The sequence below is a fragment of the Monodelphis domestica genome, chromosome 1 (genome assembly GCF_027887165.1).
Source record: "Monodelphis domestica isolate mMonDom1 chromosome 1, mMonDom1.pri, whole genome shotgun sequence".
In the NCBI taxonomy this organism is placed as follows: Eukaryota; Metazoa; Chordata; class Mammalia; order Didelphimorphia; family Didelphidae; genus Monodelphis; species Monodelphis domestica.
Window position 1 is genome coordinate 186,177,212 of NC_077227.1, and position 21,202 is coordinate 186,198,413.

General features: G+C 34.8%; 2 protein-coding genes and 1 pseudogene across 7 annotated transcripts in view; 1 reads left to right on the plus strand and 2 right to left on the minus strand.

The window, feature by feature from the left end:
* AP4E1 (adaptor related protein complex 4 subunit epsilon 1) overlaps positions 1 to 21,202 on the plus strand; it is a 304,079-nt gene that overhangs the window by 36,230 nt on the left and 246,647 nt on the right. The window lies entirely within an intron of this gene.
* SPPL2A (signal peptide peptidase like 2A) overlaps positions 1 to 21,202 on the minus strand; it is a 57,226-nt gene that overhangs the window by 19,550 nt on the left and 16,474 nt on the right. For all 4 annotated transcript variants that reach the window (XR_008914878.1, XM_007479947.3, XM_007479944.3 and 1 more), the window contains exons 4-10: positions 20,666 to 20,755; positions 15,997 to 16,130; positions 7,555 to 7,703; positions 5,290 to 5,386; positions 4,923 to 5,024; positions 3,109 to 3,190; positions 2,489 to 2,563 (exon numbers count right to left, since the gene is read on the minus strand). Coding sequence is in view for 3 of the 4 variants with exons in the window: in XM_007479947.3 (XP_007480009.1) it covers positions 2,489 to 2,563; positions 3,109 to 3,190; positions 4,923 to 5,024; positions 5,290 to 5,386; positions 7,555 to 7,703; positions 15,997 to 16,130; positions 20,666 to 20,755 (729 nt within the window). In the remaining variant the exon portion in view is untranslated. The remainder of the gene's footprint in view (positions 1 to 2,488; positions 2,564 to 3,108; positions 3,191 to 4,922; positions 5,025 to 5,289; positions 5,387 to 7,554; positions 7,704 to 15,996; positions 16,131 to 20,665; positions 20,756 to 21,202) is intronic.
* Positions 16,142 to 20,658, minus strand: LOC130456268 (signal peptidase complex catalytic subunit SEC11A-like; annotated as a pseudogene).

Genomic DNA, 21,202 nt, shown 5'->3' on the forward strand with positions numbered 1-21,202 from the left:
CCCAGTTCAAATCTGATCTTCTGCAGGAAACCTTTCCTGGTCTTGCCAGGTGCTTTCCCTTTTGAGGTTACCTTCCACATAACTCATTCTGTATCTTGTATGGTCCCAGAGTTTCCTCATTCATTAGAAGATGAGTTCCTTAAGGGTAAAAACCATTTTTGTTCTTTATATCCCTGTGAATTAGCACAGTGCCTGGCAGATACGAAGTATCTAATAAAAGCTTATTAATGAACTTCTAGGTCATTAAAGGAGATAGTGACAAAATGAAGAGATGTTAAGGCAATTTCTTAAATCATATTTCTATATCATGATCAAATTTCCATTTAATGGAGAGATAACTGTGATTCATTTGCTAAAGAATTATTGATACCCCAAAGTTAAGGATATTAACACTTCTATATGCTCTAAATAACATGCAATCTTCTATTCCTACTTCTATAACTATTTGCCTACCTGCTATTAACCTATTGGGCTCATGGACATGGTTAGCACTTCCATGGTTCTAACCTTCTAAGTATAATAGCAAAAATGGAAAAGTTAGGAATGAAATTGTCTGAGATTAAATGAATGGCTATGTAATGAAGCATACTTTAATACCATTCTTTTTTGTTGTTGCTTTGCAATTTTGTTATAATGAATACTGCTAGTCAACATATCTAATCTAGTCTCTTGGGTCTAAGAATGAAGCAAAAAAGTGAAAAAAATTTTAGAGTTGAAAGAAAAGGCAATAGTCATATATGTCTTTCCTTCTCAGGGCATATGATTACAGCAGAACCTCATCTGATGTGAGCAGTATGTTCTAACACCCTTTGCATAAGCTGAAAATCATATTTAATAGTGAACTCCATTATTTAATAAGTATTTCTGATATGAACATACCTAGGCACTTTATAACTTTTCTTAGGCTTATCAGAGCTACCAGCATTATTATACTTGTGCTTTGCTATCATTTACTATTATTAATAACTAAACAGTGTTAATGAAACAAAGAAAAGCACTGGACTGACATGTACATGACTTGATATATGTAAGCACACTCAGGACAAAGACTGGTGCAGGAGCTAATGTTGGGCACAAAACAATGTAATGAATTACACTAATGCTTCTCAGAATGAGGATGAGAGTGACTGGGAAAACTGCTGTAAGATTTTATGCCATGGATTTAGTGTATAATTAAAAAATAGTTATTTTATGCACTTTTCCACCTTAATATTTTTTTACTACCAATCATACATGCCCGAATTTACATGTGATGAGTTCAGGTTAAACAAGGTCCTACAAATAGGTTTCTAAACCTAAAAGTCTCTAAGGAAAGGGCCTTAGAAGTCACATATCTTTAATCTTTTTCTGAATGCTTCTGTTTTTATTTTTGGTGTGTGTTTGGTGGGTGTTTCTTACAGAAATGAGTAATATAGTTGAGGTAAAGAGAAGTGATGGTACCTGAAGGATAACTGCTTATTGGTATAAAGCAGAACACAATAACCATAAAGAGCTCAGCTTTCCCATGCATACTTGTGTTCTCTCTCTCTCTCTCTCTGTATATATGTGTATATGTATGCATAAACACATATGTATATACACACACAGAGGTTATCTTGAACACTGAATTAACATAACAAAACATAAGATATTCCTTTGTAGAGTAAATATCATACCAGAGTATTCATTTACTATATTGTGTTATGAAGATTCAATAAAGCACTATTGGCCAGATATTGAAATAGCTTTGCTATTTGGAACCTGACACAACAAAGGTATTTTTTGCTTCTTATAAATGCATGCAAAATGAAATAAACCAGTAGATGGAAAGGATTTAGTAGGGCTTATAGTATGTTCTATAAGGCAGGAATTAAAATAAAAATTTATAGTATAAGTCATAGAACTAATTTTATGTTTATGTAGACCAGCTATTGAGATGGTAGGGAAGTTACTTCGCTTTTAACCATATTTGCACTGACTATTTCATAGGGCAGTTTAAGGATGAAATGAGACAATGTATTTCATGAACTATAGTGCTATATAAGTGTTATTTCTCCTGCCCCCCACTCCACGCCATTCACATTCATAGTCTTTTCACTGTGGTATAAAAGTGAAGATGCTAGTAAAGAGAAAGAAATACAGAGCAAGAAGGTGAGTGAGAATAGAGAGTAGAGAGGAAAGGAGTGCTCAAGTAATGATAACAGCTTCTCTTAAGTTTCAGAATGAGGGATGAAGGGAAAAAAAGCAAGTACCAGGCCTTTGAGTATCTCAAACTAGAGACATTTTTTTTAGTTAAGAACGCACAAAAAGTACAGTTATACTTTCTATTAAAGGGCTTTAACTTCAAAAGTAAGAATTCTTAAAATATTTCAAAATGACGGAGGAGATTCATAAGAGTATATAGATCTCAATTACATGGCAAAATTCCCAAGAATGAACAATCTAATGGACATAATAAATGTCATATTTCTCAGAATGTTAAGCACAAATTTCAGAAATATTAACATACCTTTGTGATGAATGGTGTTATGAATACAAAGAATACATCATAGATGAGAAGAAGAACTAGAAGAATTACACATGCCTACCAGAGAAAGAAAAAAAAAATTAGAGTCTAAGTCTCTCACATCCAAAGAAAGAATTGAAAGTATCCTGAGAAAATCACATATCTGTAGATTTATAAAAAAATAATTCATACAATCCCTATTTCTGATTTTGTCTTATAAGGCAAAAAATTGTTTTCCTTTCTACCACTTTCATTTCTTTGAATTTTCACCAAGTCAAAGAAAGGTCCTTTGTTAAATTAACCACTTTTTTACAAGGTTATTAAGTATGTTATTATTCAAACAGGCAGTATTGTGGGGTAGAAAGAGTACTAGTCTGAGAGTTAGAAGGCTTAGGTTCAAGGCTCAGATCCCTCAATAAACTGCATGAGATGTTCACAAATGTAAAGTGGGAGAGATAATACTTTATATAACGGACTTCACAGGGGTTCTTGTAAGAATCAAGTAAGGTAATACATAAAAAGTACTTTGTAAACATAACACACTTTGCAAGAATTATTCATTCTTTCTTATTATTCATTTACATAACTAGTTTTTGTTTGAACAGGTCAACAGTATACTTTACCTTGAAGTTGGGTAATTTCAATGTCTTAATTAGATTCAGACAGAAAGCCATTCCCAAGATATCTTGTAAAATCCAAGCCCACCTGAAATCAGACATTTTTTAAAATCACAGTCATTTTAAAATGAATCCTCACAAAATAAAGGGCTAACAATGTCTATGCTTAGCAAGTGCAACCCAATAAATATTAAGTACCTACTACTAAGGCTAAAAGAATTGGAATAAAAAGATAAACTAAAAACAAGACTAAATTCTCAGGAAGTTTATAATTTAAGAGGAGGAATAAAGCATAAACACAAATCACTATAATACAAGGCAGAATGTGCCAAAGGAAAAGCCAAAGGTATCATGAGAAATCAGTGGAGAAGGCTCTTTTTCAAAGAGAAGGGGGGAGCAAAAGTAGGAAAAGCTTTATGAAGAAGAGCATACTTGAGTTACTCTTGAGGGAATGAAGGATCTCAGGAGTGAGGAGATGGATGAGGGAAGTCCATTCCAGGCATGTGAATAGTCACAGAGATGAGAGAAGGTAATGGTAAGTGTTCAGATTTGACTAGAGACTGTGAAGAGAAGTAATGTGAGATAAGACTGGAATAGTAGATTGGAGCCAAACTTTAATGGGAAGCTAATGAAAGGTTTGGGGTTGAGAAGTAACATGATTTGAAAATTATCTCTGCAGCCATATGAAGACTATATTGGAAACAAGAGAGACTGGTGGCAGAAAATCTACTCAAAAAGGCATTACAATTATGCCAAGCAAAGATGGTGGTGGACTCCTGAACCAGAGTGGGCAAAGTTGGATTTGAAAGCAAGGAAAAAGGACTTTAAAAATGATTATATGTAGGTAATAAAGGACTAGAACAAGTGAAGGATGTTTCAAAGGTGACTGGAGGGATACTGGTACCATAAATATAAATGGAGAATTTAAAAGAATGAGTAGGTTTTTGGGTAGAGATGAATTCACTTTGAATATGTTAAACTTGGAATACCAGCAAGGTCAGAGAGAAGATATCTAGAAGGCAACTGAAAATGAACTCAGAAGAATTAGAATATTGGAAAGTTATTGTCATGGAGTTACTAAATGAAGTCTTGGGAATAAATGACACTGTAAAGAAAAAAAAGGAAGAGGGCCCAGGGCTTAAATCCCTGTGGTGTGACAAATGAGGTAGCATGGTGTAGTAGAGTGTTGGAATTGGCATTTTGAAGACTTGGATTCAAATCTTGCTTTACACATTAATTGTATGATCTGGGAGAATTCATTTATATGATGGATCTTAGGATCTCTTCTAGCTGTAAATTTATGATCGTATGATTGTTTATCATTTTTGTTTAAAAAAATAAGAAAACTATTTTCTATACTTACTAACACAATGATATTGGTTGTTATGGTGAGAAATAGATGTAATAATGTTAAATTTCTTTTTTAAATGTAAATTTTAAAATAATTTTTCTACTGCAGACTTGCAAAATAATATTCCTAAATTATAAGTCAACAAGAGCATTTTATTTTAAAATTGTCTAAAAAGTTTTAGATCCATCAATTTCTATCTTTAAAAATGTTAATAATTCATTAAACAATCTTCACCATTTTTGCTGTTAAGCCTACATTTAAACATGAAATCGATTTCAAATGTCTTTGTACATTTGAGTCCAAATCAATCAACCTGAAAACTGTTTGACTTTGTTTTTCCAGAAAACTGGTTAAAGACCAAGATATTCTAGGACAAAAGCCATAAATTCCTCAGCTTAGTAGATGATTAACTGAGTGAAATGTGTGACAATCTGACTCTAATCTAAAGTAATAAAAATTAATTTCCTACCTGTCATCATTTCGAAATACAGCCCAAACAACAGCCACGGATATGCAAAATGCCGAAAGAAAGAGAAGTCTTACTTCAAGGCTTTTGCTGCCACATGTAATCCTAAAGGAAAACAAAAACAATTGGAGAGAAATTAGCTTGCAAGGTAATTGGAAGTAGTGATGGTAAGGTAGGGTCTCAATGAAAACATAACAGAGTCAAAACAAATACAATAACAGTAGTTCAGGACTAAAGTTGCTGCAAAATCCACTAGTTTCTTTTCAATAAAGCAATTGTTAAAAAAAATGTTTGAGTTTATGACAATTTTCACATTTCTACTATTTTTGCATATAGCTTAAATAGCTAAATGCCCAGAAGAAATTCATACCTGCAGTGTCCACATGGTATTTTCCTAATCAGTGGTGCAAGACAGTTGTATAAACTCATTGAAGATGCCAAGCAGAAAATTGAGATCATAACATAGACTAGAAAAGAAAAGAGAAATATTTAATAAAAACAGGAAAATTCCAGGAAAATGCTGTTGTATGGCATATAATTTCTCTGCAAATACCATATTTCAGTTGATTTGTTTTTTAAACCTACCTTAAATAGATAGTCAAAGAACATTCAATTAGAATGACTAGACAGCAATATGATAGTGTCTTCGACTGTATGCTTATTTGGGGTCTATACTAGGAATGAAGAGTTACCTGAATGCCAGTAGTTTGAAAACAACTTCTCATCTTAAAACTTAAGCTAACGCAATTATAAAGCAAGTCCAAGAATGGGAAGAATGAATTTCTTTATCCTGCTTGTTTGATATAAACAAACATCTAATAATCTAATAACAGCATATCAGCAATTTCTGTAGGTAGTTTTAAAGTTCATAAGATATAGCTTGATCTATTGTATTAAAGAACATTTCTCTAAGAGTTCAAATATAGTTATTGATGTGTTATATTTATGTATTTTTATTTAAAATTATTAATAAAAGTTTTATGATAAAAATGACTAAGCTTAAAAGATTGATTTTTTTCACCTCTCAATAATTCAAAATGATAAATAATTTATTGTACAGACATTTTGAAATTTTGGTGATATAGTGAAGCCATTTTGTTGTTTAAGAGATGAGGACAAGGAAAAAGAGGCTAGAGCCAGTGAAATGCAGAAAGAGTAGTGGCTACCCCATAAGGTGATTCAGCAACAAATACTAAGGGTCTACTGTGTGCAGTACATTATACTAGGTACTGGAAATAAATCTAAGATGAGGATGAGATATATATAAGTTAACTAATACAGGAACCTGGGAGGTTGGATTCAAGAAAAATTAGAGGAAGGAGTCACTATTAGCTCAAGGTAGGTAGAGAGATCAAAGGCTTGGATGAAGAGGTGGCAACTGGCCTAAGATTTTACAGGGAAGAGTTTAAATAGCTGGAGATGTGGAAAAACTCTTTTCCAGGTTGTGTGTATATGTCTGAAGCAGAAAGGTGCAGTGGGGAAGGGGAAATAGCAGAAGGATGGTGTGTGCAATGAATACAGATGGAAAAGATGAAATCAAGAAATAGCTAACAGTCTAGTTTGCCTGGAATACAGAATTTCTGAATAAAAGTAATATTAAATAAGGAAAAAAGTAGACTGAAATTATATTATAAAGGATTATGAATGTCAGGCTAAGGAGTTTGTATTTTATCTCAATAGGAAATGGTGAACCACTGGAAAAATAAGGTGATCAGATCTACTAGTATTACTTTGATAGCTGTGTAAAGGAAGGATTAGAAGAGAAAAAAAGGAGACAGGGGGACAGGTATGAGAGTTTATGAGAGAAAAGAGGGCTAGAACAGTATCAGTGGGCCAGGGAAAAAAAGGGATGAATCAAGATAGTGAATTCAATTAAAAAGCTGTTAAAAAAAAAGCTGAAGTACAGCTATGAAAGTTTATGAGATTTTTAAATATTTGCCACAGAGCAGATGAAATTAAGCAACTGAATCAAAATGTGAGGTATGAGGTTCTTAATCCCAGTTTTAGGCCCATACTTTTCAAACAGTAGCTTGGCATAGGTTTTTGGATGGTCTTCATGAATGTTCCTTTCCCCCTATTTCTCTCTTTTTGCTGTTGTACACTTTTGGCCATTGTTAAGCTACTACAAAAGCAATACTGGCAAATTTCCAAAAGGCTATTCTTTAGAAAGGATCATTCTAGCTTTCACTTCAGCTATCAAAAGTAAAATTAATGATAGAAAGTTAAAAAACAGGGAAAATTATTTTAAAATAAATTTTAAGTAACACTAACATTAGCGTTTTAAAAAGTAGATGGAAGAAATAATATTTGTGATCCTTCTATTGCATGCACCAAAAAAACCTTAAGACCACTGTTTTAGATATTGTACAACTATGCTCTATCTGCAGAGAAGAAAAATTAGTTATACCATAGCAAGTACTTCTGCCCTGCCAAGAATGAGGTCTGCAGCATCATCTAAATTAATAAGAGTGGAAGAATCTAAAAATCTGGTTGAGCATAAAAAGCTAAACTTAGCTAAATAAATTAACCAAGTTTTCATAATAAAAAATATTAATTTAAAGAACAAAGGAAGCACATAGAAGTGTTAAGATAATATATACCCAAAGTAAAAAATATAATAAAGCTAATTTCTTACCTAACCATTTGTAGAAGAAATAAAGTAAAATAATTATAACACAACAGCCAACCACAAAGATTATAACTGTAAGTGGAGTGAAAGTTACAGAGTCTTCCTTCTTTTTTGTTTCTCTTTCTTCAGCGTTTGTCACTGCCTTCATATCTTCCCTGTAAAAACACACATAAGAGCCTCAGTCAAACTCTTTCTGTCCAACATTTACACAAATACTTGCAGAATCAAAGACCTCTCAGAGCTCTTATATGGTTGAGCAGACTGATAAGAGTGAACATTAATATCATCTCCTATATAATTTTGCCTGGAATGATCCCTGGAGATACCAGTTGGGGTGCAGTGGGATATGAAGGGATAAAGAACAGAGGAAGAACAGGACCACAGAAAGCTATGGTGGAAAATTTAATGGAAAAAGACATCCAGAGCAGCTCAGTGGCTCACTGGATTGAGAGTCAGGCCTTGAGGCAGGAGGTCCTGTGTTAAAATCTGACCTCAGACATTGCCTAGCTGTGTGACCCTGGGCAAGTCACTTAACTCCCACTGTCTAGCCCTTACCTCTCTTCTACTTTAGAACCAATACACAGTACTGATTCTGTGACAGAAGGTAAGGATTTAAAAAAAAAGAGAGAGAATTAAAATTTTCAAAATATGAGCTCTGCTAAACCTCTGACTTATTTGTGGGTACAACCCAGCTAATTAGTCAGTTAACTCCATATTTAAATTCAAAGTTAAATAGTCTTCCTATTTTATTTCTCTTTCTTTACTACTTTCATGGTCTTCCTGTACAACAATATAGACATCATTTTATTGTGCTTCATAGATATTGTAGTGTTGTTTTTATGAGCTGAAGGTTTGTGGCAACCCTGCCTCTAACAAGTATATTAACACCATTTCCCTAACAGCGTAAGTTTATATAACATCTCCGTGTTACATGTTGGTGATTCTCCTAGCATTTAAAAGTTTTTCATTGTTATTAAATCTGTTGTGATGATCTCTGATCATTGATCTTTGATGTTATTATTGTAATTGTTTGGGGGCACTATGAACCTCAACCATATAAGACAGCAAACAAAAGATATATTATGTGCGGTGACTGCTTCACCAACCAGCTGCTCTCCTATCTCTCTCCCTCTCTTTGAACCTTCCTATTCCCTTAGATACAACAATACTGAAGAATATTATATAAACTTCATCATAAAGCAGTGGCAGGGTTTGAGAGAATTGGCTCTGATTTTGAAAGAAGTTCTATTGTGAATAAAATGCTATCAAACAGCATCACATGCTACATGAGAAATCTTACATGAAAGGAAAAATCAATAGATATGGTAAATTTCATTGCTTTCTTATTTTAAGAAATTGCCACAGCAAATCCAACCTTTAACAATCATCAATTTGATCAGTCAGCAGTCATCAGCATCAAGGCAAGACCCTCCATCAGTAAAACAATTATGACTTGTTTAAAGGCTCATATGATGAATAGTGTTTTTAGTATTAAAGTATTTTTTTTAAACCCTTACCTTCCATCTTGGAATCATTACTGTGTATTGGTTCCAAGGCAGAAGAGTGGTAAGGGTTAGGCAATGGGGGTTAAGTGACTTGCTCAGGGTCACACAGCTGGGAAGTGTCTAAGGTCAGATTTGAACCTAGGACCTCTGGTCTCTAGGCCTGGCTCTCAATCCACTGAGCTACCCAGCTACTCCCTTAAAATATTTTTAAATTAAGGTCTGTACATTGTTTTTTTAAAGACATAATGCTATTATACTCTTAACAGACTACAGTATAGTATAAACAGAACTTTTATATGTACTGGGAAATGAAAAAATTCTGTGACTTGTATTACTGTGATGGTCTAGAGTCAAACCCAAACTATTTCTCAGGTATGCCTGTAGAAAAGAACCTCAAATTGTTTTTGTTGGTTAAGAATTCACACAAATACTTGAAGGATTTGTGGTGATTTCTGATACAAGAACTCTATCACCTTTACCTAATAGTAAGACAATGCAGAATTGCAGGTATAAGAACTGGATCTAGTTGAAAAAGGTTTGGACTGAAAAGACCATTCTTAAAGCAATATATGTCATTTCTCTACTTTCTGAATAAAAAAACCTATTTTGAAGCTCTGTAAATGAACTAGAGCTGTTATGTGACAATGGATATTTTCTGGACTTGGGAGTCAGAAAGACCATCCTATTTCTAATATTTATTAGCTTCTAACCATAGGCAAATAATTTAACATTTTTGAGCCTATAGCAACTCTCTAAGAATATAAACTGGAGATAGATGGCAATCTGTGTCTATTAAGGTATTCCCACGCAGAAAAAATAAAAATTCTTTAATGTATTGATGGAAATTAATGTATAATCAAATCTTTTTTCATAAAAATATCTCATATAGGCAGATATTTTAAAGTCTAAACTTCTGTCACCAACCATATCAAGAAAGAGAATTTTTAAAAAGCATTTGAGAACAAATTTATGTATATTTTGAGGAATGGAGAAAAGAAATTAGATTTCATAGCAAAATAGATGAAACATAGTAACACATTCATATGAATAATTTAAAACAACAACAATCTTCACGTAAATCTACTTTTCATGCATTCAGTTCAGCCTCTCATAGATTCTGTATCTGACCCTAGCCATATTATGAACTGGTGTTCCCTCTAACTTTTCTGCATATGAACTAACCAAATTGTGATTCTTAGACAATTGCATTTTCTCATTGTAATACAAAAAATTTTAAATTAAATTTCCATTTATTAATTGCATATTCTGACAAGTTATCCAGATCTCACAAGGAAAAAAAATTACAGTTAAATTGCTCTCAATTAAACTGTCCAATTCTTATTTAATTATAAATGTGTCTGGTACTTTACTAACAAGCAATTTTGCCATTTAAAAATCACCGACTGAGCTGGCTTATCATCATTTTTATAATCTCTGCCTCTAGTATAGTTAGGTAGGCTCTTAGAAGTCTCTCAATAGATACTCCTGCTGTCCCAATTATGGAGCTGTACTAAATGGCAGAAAATAATGTTTTAAGAGATTTGAAAATGGTGGTATTAGCTGAATAGAAAAAGATTTCTAACTCCTGACAACTTTCACTGCAGACAAATATTTTAAAAGTCATTTTTTAAAACAATGAACACTTTCAAAAAATTACATTTACAATACCGTCCAGGTACAAATGCCTTCAATAAGATTTTTGGTAATTATTTTCAGTAAACTAGAGAACACAAGGCAATCTTGTGGAGGGCAATAATATATATTTATATTTTACAATATTTGCCTTAAAGTTACATTTAAGATTGCAATTTATCTTTAAATTAAAACTAATAAACAAGAAAACCAGGCTTAAATCAGCTTTTAAAATAGTCATCTGCACAGAAAGAACTAAGATCGTTTCTTTCACACAATTAGCTTTGAAAGTATTATGCTTGAAGGCTAGGATTTATTTATTGTGGTACTTCAACAATCCATCCTAAAGAAGTCTCCACATGGAACCAGGGATCTTTTACCTTCAGTTCCTAAAATAACTAAATATCCTCCATTTGAAAGAACAATCTTTGATTTTGATCTGGTTCTCAACACATTTTTTGCAACTCAATAGACCCCCAATCCTTTTTTTTTCTCCTCTCCATTTACTTGCTAAATAGAAATCCTTATATGGTTTATATTTCTGTTTTCTAGGAAAATCTTATACCTGGTCAAACAATAAATCAATAAGCATTTATTAAGAATATACTATGTGCCAGGCACTGGGTATAAAAAGACAAAATGAAACAGTTTCTTTCTATAAGGAGTTTACATTCTATTGGGAGAGACAATATGTATATACAACATTTTTTAAAAGGTAATTTTGGCATGGAGGTACTAGTACTTAAGGTGGGAGGCATCAGAAATGTGTTCAGGTAGAAGATGGCATTTGAGCTGAACTTCAAAGGAAATTTGGTATTCAAAGAGCTTGCAAAAGTTTGATTATATTCCAGAAATGGGGGACAGCCTATGTAAAGGCATACAGAGAGAAAATGGAAGGTTGTGTGTAGGGAAGAGCAAAGCTTGTTGGCTGTATGACAGAGTATGTAAAAGAGAACAATATATATATATACAAGGTTGGAAAGGAAGGTTATGGAATGTGAAGGGCTTTCAATGCCAGATACAGAAGATTGCTTTTGTTCCTAGAGTTAACAGAAAGCAGCAGTAGGCTATTGAGTAGGGCAAGTGATGGAGAACATATGGCACAGGTGCCAAAGATGGAACACAGAGTGCTGCTCTCTGTGGGCATTTGGCCTCCTTCCCCACAGAGTTCCTAACTAGAAAGGCAGAGGGACTCGGGCGGAGCTGCTCCCCTCCCCTTCTCCACTGTGCCTGATGACATTTTTTCACATCCCCTGCCCCTCTGCCCAGCAGCCACTGGGAATGCACAGGGGGTAATGTGGATGGCTCACAGGTGGGTACAGCAGAGATGGAGGGGAGCAGAGAGCTTGGGCCACTCCCCTCCCCCTCTCTACACTCTCTGAGGACATTCCTCATTTCCTCCCTCCATCCAGCAGCCCAATGGGAGTGCTTCCTTCCTCCCCTGTGTGGGGTAATGGGGGTGGGGCAGGGTACACCTGGCATTGAGTGGGGTGGGGGAGCCCTCTTTGTGGGCTTGCCTGCAGTTGCCCACCAGAGTTCATTACTAGAAAGTCACAGGGTCTCCAGAGAGAGCTGTTCCCCTCCCCCTCTCCATGTGCTTGAGGACATTCCTCATTTCCCCCACCCCTCTGCCTAGTAGAGGGTAAGGAGAGGGGTGGAGTGGCTCACATACGAAGTGAGGGTCTGTGTTGTAGACAGCAGCCTGTTGAGATGTGAGAAAGGTGATTCCTGTGGCAGGGTTGGAGAGGAGCATAGCTCACAGTATAGCGCACATAGCTGGAGGAGGGCAGAACTGGAGAGGAGTGGAGAACTGGGGCCACTCTCCTCTCCTTTTCCACAAGTGCCTCTCATCACCTGCCCCTTTCCCCCTCCCAGCTGCTCAATGGGAACTCTTTCTTCCTTCCCTGTCTAGGGTAAGGGTGGGGGCTTAAGGGGCATGAGATGGGGGAGGCATGGCGTGGTACTCTGCCTCTGAGTGGGACAGGCACACTCTATCTCTGAAAGGTTCGCCATGATTACTCTAAACCATTCTTCCTCCCTTCCTAACTTTAATAGTCTATAAACTTACTATAGACCCCACTGTAAAAGGGTGTTTTCTCCCAAGGGAGCTACACAATTTGTTTTCTGTCTTGTGTATTTTAAAAACTTTCACTGTATTCCTTATGACAGCTTTCTTTGTATGTTTTGATGAAAGATCTTGACAATTATGTATCTTAATGTTCTTTATGACTATATGTATTCTGAATAAGTTCCTGAGAAGCCTAGGTAGCTTTCTTCTGTTTAGGAGCCAAACACTGCCCATAAATTTATGAAAGACTCCATGAATGATATATTCAAATATGTTTCTAGGCAGAGAAAAAAGAAAGTAAATTTTTTAAATTTACTTCTTTCCTGGAATCAATACCTAGTTCCAAGGCAGAAGAGAGGTAAGGGCAAGACAACTGGGGTTAAGTAGCTTGCCCAGGGTCACATAGCTAAGAAATATGGTCACATTTGAACCCAAGACCTGTCATCTCTAGGCCTAGTGCTCAACCTACTGAACCCCCTAGCTCCCTCTGAGAAAATGATTTTTAAAGTGAGTAAAAGTAAGTGTACAAAAAATATTTATAGCCATGCTCTTTGTGGTGCCAAAAAAAAAAAAAACAAAAACGGGAAAATGAGGGGATACTCTCTGATTGGGGAATGGCTGAACAAATTGTGGTATATGTTGGTGATGTGCCAAGAACCATCAAAGACCACGCTGTTTGACACAGTTACACATGGAAACCGGGGTCAACAAAGCAGCCCCCAGAAAGGATGGAAACATCCACTAAACCCCCCCCAAGTGAATTTCCTTATTAACATCCCCTTATTATTGTAATTGCTATGATTATTTTTCTTACTTAGCCCTGGGAAAAACAGATGAGAGCAACATGCTTGCAGGGTTAATACAGATGTCTCACTCTGTCCCCCCAGAATATTACCAGGAGATCCCACTTACAAAGTTAAACCTAAGGATTCTTATATACTCATTTAGGTAGGACCCTCTTTTTTAGGCATAAAAACTGGCAAATCTGTGCTCTGAATTCCCCAACCTATTGAGTCATGTTGATTCTACCCTCTGACCCTATACTTAGCAACAATGTTTTGTTGATTATCTCCTTAGGCTTTGCATCTGTTGTTAGGTTCTATGGAATAATGTATGTTGAGAATGAAACTATGTGCCAAGTAGATGTGTGATCATGAGGATATAAAATAAAGCCAAGCCTCAGCCAAAGTGGAACAATTTATATTGTGAAACCTATGCTGCAGGTTGAATAGAAAGCTATGTCCCTTTCATAATTCCATTGACACCATCCCACCTCCAAGACCCCATCCCCCGTGGGAGGCTGGCCCATCCCACAACATTGATGGAATACTATTGTGCTCAAAGGAATAATGAACTGGAGGAATTTTATGTGAACTGGAAAGACCTCTAGGAATTGATGCAGAGTGAAAGGAGCAGAACACAGAGACTGATACACTGTGGTACAATTGAATGTAATGGACTTCTCTACTAGCAGCAATGTAATGATCCAGGACAATTCTTAGGGACTTATGAGAAAGAACACTATCCACATCAGGAGAAAGAACTGTGGGAGTAGAAACACAGAAGAAAAACAACCCATGCTTGAGCACATGGGTTGATGGGGATATGATTAGGGATGTAGACCCTAAATGATCACCCTAATGCAATTATCTATAATATGGAAATAGGTCTTGATCAATGACACATGTACAACCCAGTGGAATTGCATATCAACTATGAGGGGAAGGGAGGGAAAGAATAGGAATCATGTAACCATGGAAAAATACTCCAAATTAATTAATTAAATTTTTTTTTTCAGTTAAAAAATAAATAAAAATAAGAATAAGTGTATATTAGAATCTGTAGAGCAGCAATTTTAGTAGAAAAATAATTATTTCAAACACTCTCAAGATAGCCTAGAAAAAAGTACTACTGATATCAAAATAAACAACATAAAGATAATAATTAACAAAATAATATGAATATTGTGGAAACTACAAAATCTAAAACTTGATGAATCAATACAATCAATTTAAATACTAGAGCAACATCCTTGAACATGTTATATAAACATTTTGTCTTCAAATATATAAATTTTTCAATTCTTTCATACAATGGGTTTTTAAAAATAAGGAAAACATAAGCAGCTGTTACTAAAAACAGTCATTACTCTTTCCAAATCAATATTTGTTTTAACTTCATTTTTTTAGTAAGATTTTCCCATTAATTTAATGCAATTTTTAGTATTCACAAACACTTGAACAAGTAAAAAAAGGATATCTTAAATGATGATATAGACTCCATATGTTCACCTAGTTAAATGTAGCTATCTTTAAAAATATATGGCAACTATGATCTAACTGTGGATACTTGATAATTGTGTGACCATGGGCACATCAGCCTAAGTTTTGTAATTCATAAATGAAGATAATAGCTATAGTAGGTACACCTCACAGGGTTATTATGAAGTAAAAATAAGACAATGAATATAAAATTCTTTACAATTCTTAAAGAAGACTATCTTATGCTTCTTTTCTTTTTTGGAAGAAATCATAAAAGGACTGGGTAGAAGTCAATATCCTGTTATTATTCATTCTCTCTGGACTCCTTCTCCTGACTCTTTGTAATTCTTTCTCTGCTACTCCCCAGTAACTTAAATACTGGAAGACCTCTCTGTCCCTGTGGCCACTTCTTCTAAGTTTCTCCCAGAATCTTCATTTTAAAGAAGTGCCCAGGACAGCCATGCTTATTCTTCTTCAGATTTCTTTCTCTATGATGCCCCCACAATACTACCTCCTTTTTTCAGCTTGCTTTTAGGTTTTGTCTTCTCCTCTTAGAATGTAAGTTCTTTAACAGGAAGAATTATATCTTTTGCTTTATTTATTTTCAGGGCTTAGCACAGTACTTGGCATATAGTAAGAGCTCAGTAAATGCTTGTTGGTTTGAATTAAAACTTTGGTCTAATCTAAACCATATCCTGCTCTAATTAGCTCAGTTGATCTTTAAAAATTAGTTTGTCAGGGCACTAGACAGCCCAATCTATGAGCACCAGGCCTGGAGTTGGAGGGACTTGGTTTCATATCTGGCCTCAGACTGTGTGATCCTAGATAAGTTACTTAATCCCAATTACATAGCCCTTATTGTTCTTCAGCTTGCTTAGTATCAATTCTAAGCAAGTTTAAGAAAAAATTAGTTTGTAAAAAAAAAAAAAGCATTTCTTTTCACCCCCTTCTTTAAAATACACAAAAGTTGAATACAACTTACAATTCGCTGATGCCACTCCAGTAACCTCCTAAGGCCACAGTTGATACAGCAATTATAAAGATGACTACCATAGTATAGTCAAAATTAGGCCATGGTGGAGAATACAGGTTCACAGTAATATTATTTCCAAGAGTCTAGAAAAAAATCCAATTTAAAAAATGATAATAAACACTTTCTATTACACAAGTATGGAAACAACACTTTATGCTTCAATCTAGAATGGACTCTGTGACTGATACTAGACTTAAGCGACTGGAATATCAAACCTAAGCTATTGGTAGGCATGATAAATTCTCTGAGGGAAGCCATGTATGTTTTCTTTAGCTAAGTGTACCAAATGTATTGCTTGATCTAAACTTGAGAGTGTAGATTTAGATAAACACAATAATATGATTAGAAGTACTTAAAGACTGAAGATTACCAATACAGTGAACAAATGAGACTTCAGAGACCTGACTTTTGTAAAGTATGCCTCCTGTCAAAAGAAAAAAAAACAACAAAAAACACATATCCTTTTTTCATGTAGAGACAGGGTACTATGGATAAGGAATAAGGAATTCTCTTTCAGAGATAGCAAATTTGTTATTTTGCTTGATTAATATTCTAATTTGTTACAATGGAGAGATAAGACTGTGTATATATTATTGGAAAATGTCAGTGAGGTTAAAAAAGAGTATCAATGATATATTTTTTAAAGTTTACAATTTATAGTACCACATATTCAATTTTTTTTTTTTAACCCTTACCTTCCATCTTGGAGTCAATACTGTGTATTGGCTCCAAGGCAGAAGAGTGGTAAGGGCTAGGCAATGGGGGTCAAGTGACTTGCCCAGGGTCACACAGCTAGGAAGTGTCTGAAGCCAGATTTGAACCCAGGACTTCCCGTCTCTTGGCCTGGCTCTCAATCCACTGAGCTACCCAGCTGCCCCCTCATATTCAATTTCTTAAAAAACAATTTACATAAAATAGGAAAAAGGCACAAACATTGAGGAAAGAGTTCTCAAAGTTCATGCAGTTTCTTTCAAAATAGTTAAGGTTTCCTGCCCTTATTTAATGTCAATAAGTAGATTAACAAGTTCAATAATGTATTATAATAAAGTACATTTTATGTACTGTCTGACTACAGTTATATGCTCTACTTTTATATCCCTACTCTATCTAATGTAGTCTCTTCACCATCAGTTTCTTCATCAAGTCTCTGTACCTAGAGTTGACCTTTAATTTAGATAATGCCGTGTGATATATCCCATCTTCCCAAAGGCCCAACTGTCAATGTAGCCTTCTTGAGTCAGAAGCTGACTCAAACTATGTGTTATTTCTTGATTTTGCCAGCTCTATTTTTAAAGGGTTTGGTAGTATCCAAGATAATGGTGGCATAGGTTTTATTGTCAAAATAACTAGAACTGGTCTAATGGCCTCTCCAGGTCTTGGAACTGTCAGTCAAAATTACCTGAACCTCAGTTATTTCTGAGACTGATGTCTTTAACCAATCTATGTGAAATAGGATTATATGAAGTATAAAAGTAGAGCATATAACTGGAGTCAGACAGTATATGAAATGTACTTTATTATACTATATTACTGAACCTTGTTAATCTACTTATTAACCAAAAGTATCAGACGCATTGATTCAGAACACCGCACACATTTTCTTTTTGTTTGGCTTCATCCAAGTTGGACTGCACCTGGAGATTATATTCTTTGAAGACATCACCAGGCAGGAAATCCTTTTGATTCCTGTTAATACATTCAGTCCTCAAACTCCAATCATTAAGTCTTTAATAGGATGGAGGAACAGATCTTACCCAAAGTGTTATCTAGGAATATGGGTGTTCAGTTGGAAGACAGATTCCGATTACATTTCTTATGAATTAAAACAGTAGTAGATAACTGCCACTTCTTTGGGATATAATTATATTTGTGTGATGTATTAAAATAGTTGTTAAAATTTATCTCTCCAGGTCAATCTTCTCCTAGTCCCAATATCAGACACTACTCAGGTCTATGCCTGTGTTCTTACATTTTTTAAAATGGTCCTATATTTCAACTGGGAAGAATAGGTCTCAGAAGGGATTACTTGTATCAACAGGGATATCGATTTAGAGGATGCAGGATATTATACAGGATAACTTGGAGGGAGTCTCAGAGGAAAGGCATAAATATTAAGGAATTTAAGAAGAGTTCCCAAAAGTTAATGAGTTCCCTTCAAAGCTGTTAAAAGTTTCCAGCCCCCTGTCAACGAATAGATGAACAAGTTCACACAATAATAACACAATTACTTCATTACAGTTCAATGCCCCAGGGCAGATACCAGGTTTGACCACTGCCACTAAAAATTAATCAGATTAGGTGGCTATTGTAGTCGCAATGTCTGGTCACACATGTTAAGGAACAGTTACTTTTCTCCATGTTTTACTATATTTTGACAAAATAGTAGCCAAGGAAGAAATAAAAAGCAAAGGAAGAAGCAATTCATAAAATGAAAGGGAAAAAGTTACAATTAAAACTGTTTTTTTCCTCCTTAATGGGCAAAGTCTTTTATTCAAAGTTTTGAAAAGCTAAGACTTATAATGCCCTCAATATGATACTCCTAAGGGGATGGTGTCATCCATATTATCAAGAGGAATGGCAAAATTTCAAACTCATCCAGGGTAAGAGCATTATTTGCAGAGTTCTGTGTTACTTCAGAAGTGAAGCTTAGCTTTAACACGCAAACACTAAGGACTGACTCAACTTTTCAATATAGAAAATTCACTGATATACAAAAATGCTAAAGTTATATGAGAACATATTAAAAAAACCCTGTTGCTAAAATTCCCTCTGTATGTATATACATAGAGTGAACATGCACCCACCACATAATCACCCACATTCTGCAGTTGATATATATATAAACTAATTCAAATCAATGCAACCTAAAAACATTTAAATCTATGTTTCCTGGGATCTATTCCAAAAGTTTTCTAAGAAAAAGCATAAAAACTTCCTCAGGAGCTATAAGGCAGACATCATACTATCAATGAATCAATATAAATGAGCATAGTAAAAAAAAAAGGATTGCATATTTAAATTTATTTATAAAGTCATTCATAAGGATTATTGACATTTCCAACATAAGGAACAAATCCTCTTGCTCATCCTACTACAACTTTCTTCTGTAGCTAGAATCGTTGCTTAGATAGCCCTGGATCATCAACAGCATTATTGTCTCCTTCAGTCAAAACCATGACATGTCCCCTTACCTTTCAGGAATGTTCAAGATCTGGGAAATGTTTGGAATTTCCCTTCCCTCCGTCTTAGACAATTTCTCCCTCTTTGTGAAACATAGGTTCTATACTACCTGAATACCATGCTTTTTCACTGCCAGTCTTTTCCAGTTCATTAAAACTGAGAAGACAATCATCTCAAAATTCATGACTTGATAATACAGCTGTCACTTATTCATACACCACACATTATCCAAGAAGACCAGGAATAGCATGTCATGGTCAGGACAAAATGAAGGTCTTAAAATTGTTCTAAGAAAAGTTGGTCAAAAAGTTGCTAAAGAGGGAAGTCATAGGGTATCAAATCTAGAAATGCTAGGTATAAAAAGAGAAGCAGAAAGGAGTGTACACTTGAAGGGGGTAGAAAACACCTAAGAAAGTAGGTCCTTTCAAGGTATAGTGTAGATGAAGACATTAGCAACTAGGGAGATGAGAATAGGACTCCACAGAAAATGGGATTTGAACTGAACCTCAAGGAAAATAAGATAAAAGAAGCAGAAGAAGTGACAGGCTAGAGCATTGTAGGCATAAGGAATAGTAAATCAAAGGCTGGAGAAGGCTTTACACATGACAGGCCTGTCAGGTGAGGAACTGCTGGCAGGGCAATGTAACAAGATAAAAGAGTATGGAGAAGAGAGGGAGATAGAAGAAAGCTAAAAATATAGAAGGGTCCTGGGTTATGAAGATAAACTTATGTTTGCTACTGGAAGTAATGGGGCCACTGAAACTTATGGAGTAGTGAGGTAATATCGTAGTACCCTTGAGAGCTATAAAGGACTACAGTGGGAGGAAAGGGACTTCTGCTTTGGTAACACTGAGTTTGAAATGTCTTTGGAATACACTGAGTTGGAAATGTCCAAGAGGTTACTGGAGACGCTTAACTATACCTCTGTAGACAGACTAGGGGTAGATATATAGCTCTGGAAATCATTGGTTTAGAGATGATAACTGAACCCATAGGAGCTGATGAGATTACTGAGTGAGACGATAATATTAAGACTGAAAAGAAGAGGACGTAGGACATAGCCTTGGAGGATACCCAGTTAGTGGACATGACACAGATGAAGAACCAGCAAAAGATGACTGAGGAGCAGCTAGACAGATCAGAGGAGAACCAAGAAAGATCAGCATCACAAAGCCATTAATAACAGTAATAATATCTAGCATTTATATAGCACTTCAAGATTTGAAAAGCATTTTAAAAATTTATCTACACAACAACCTGGATCAAAAGTCAAGTTTTCCTGGTTCCATGTCTAGTGTTTTATTCACTGAGACATCCAACTGCCTTCATTATGTTATATCAGATTACCTCAATGACTGCATTATCAGAGAATTGGAAAAAAGAACTACTGAAATTAGACTTCAATGGCATTAAAAATATACATTAAAATATAACTTACCTGCTGCATATCTCTCAAGTCTTTTTTACTCATAAATGCAATTATTATTTTCATATCTTGAAATTCAGATATGTTTCCTGATGGAGGAAACTAAAAGAGAAAATGTATTTTAAAAATATGATGAAAAACATTTATTAAAAATCATTAAGCAAAAATGTTTTATGATTTGAATGCCACACTATTGTTTTGTTATTTCTTAATAGACATTAATAAAATTTTATGTACATGATACTTTTCTTTGAAAAATGAAATAGAAAAGTAACTTCAAATTCTCTTGTGGCAAAAAAATTATTTATATCACATACAGTAATGATTTCAGCTTTTGATAAACTTTATAGTCAATGACTTTAGAGTAATGGTCATTAGATACCATAATAATATAGAACATAATTTTTATTGTATCTAAGAATTTTGTAATCCTCAAAAGTCTTTAGAGACAAATATATTTTGGAATTATCAAAATTCTTATGTACCAAAATAATATGGAGTATGATCTCTACCGTATGACTACAGTAGGGGATGAAAAAGCTTAGCAAA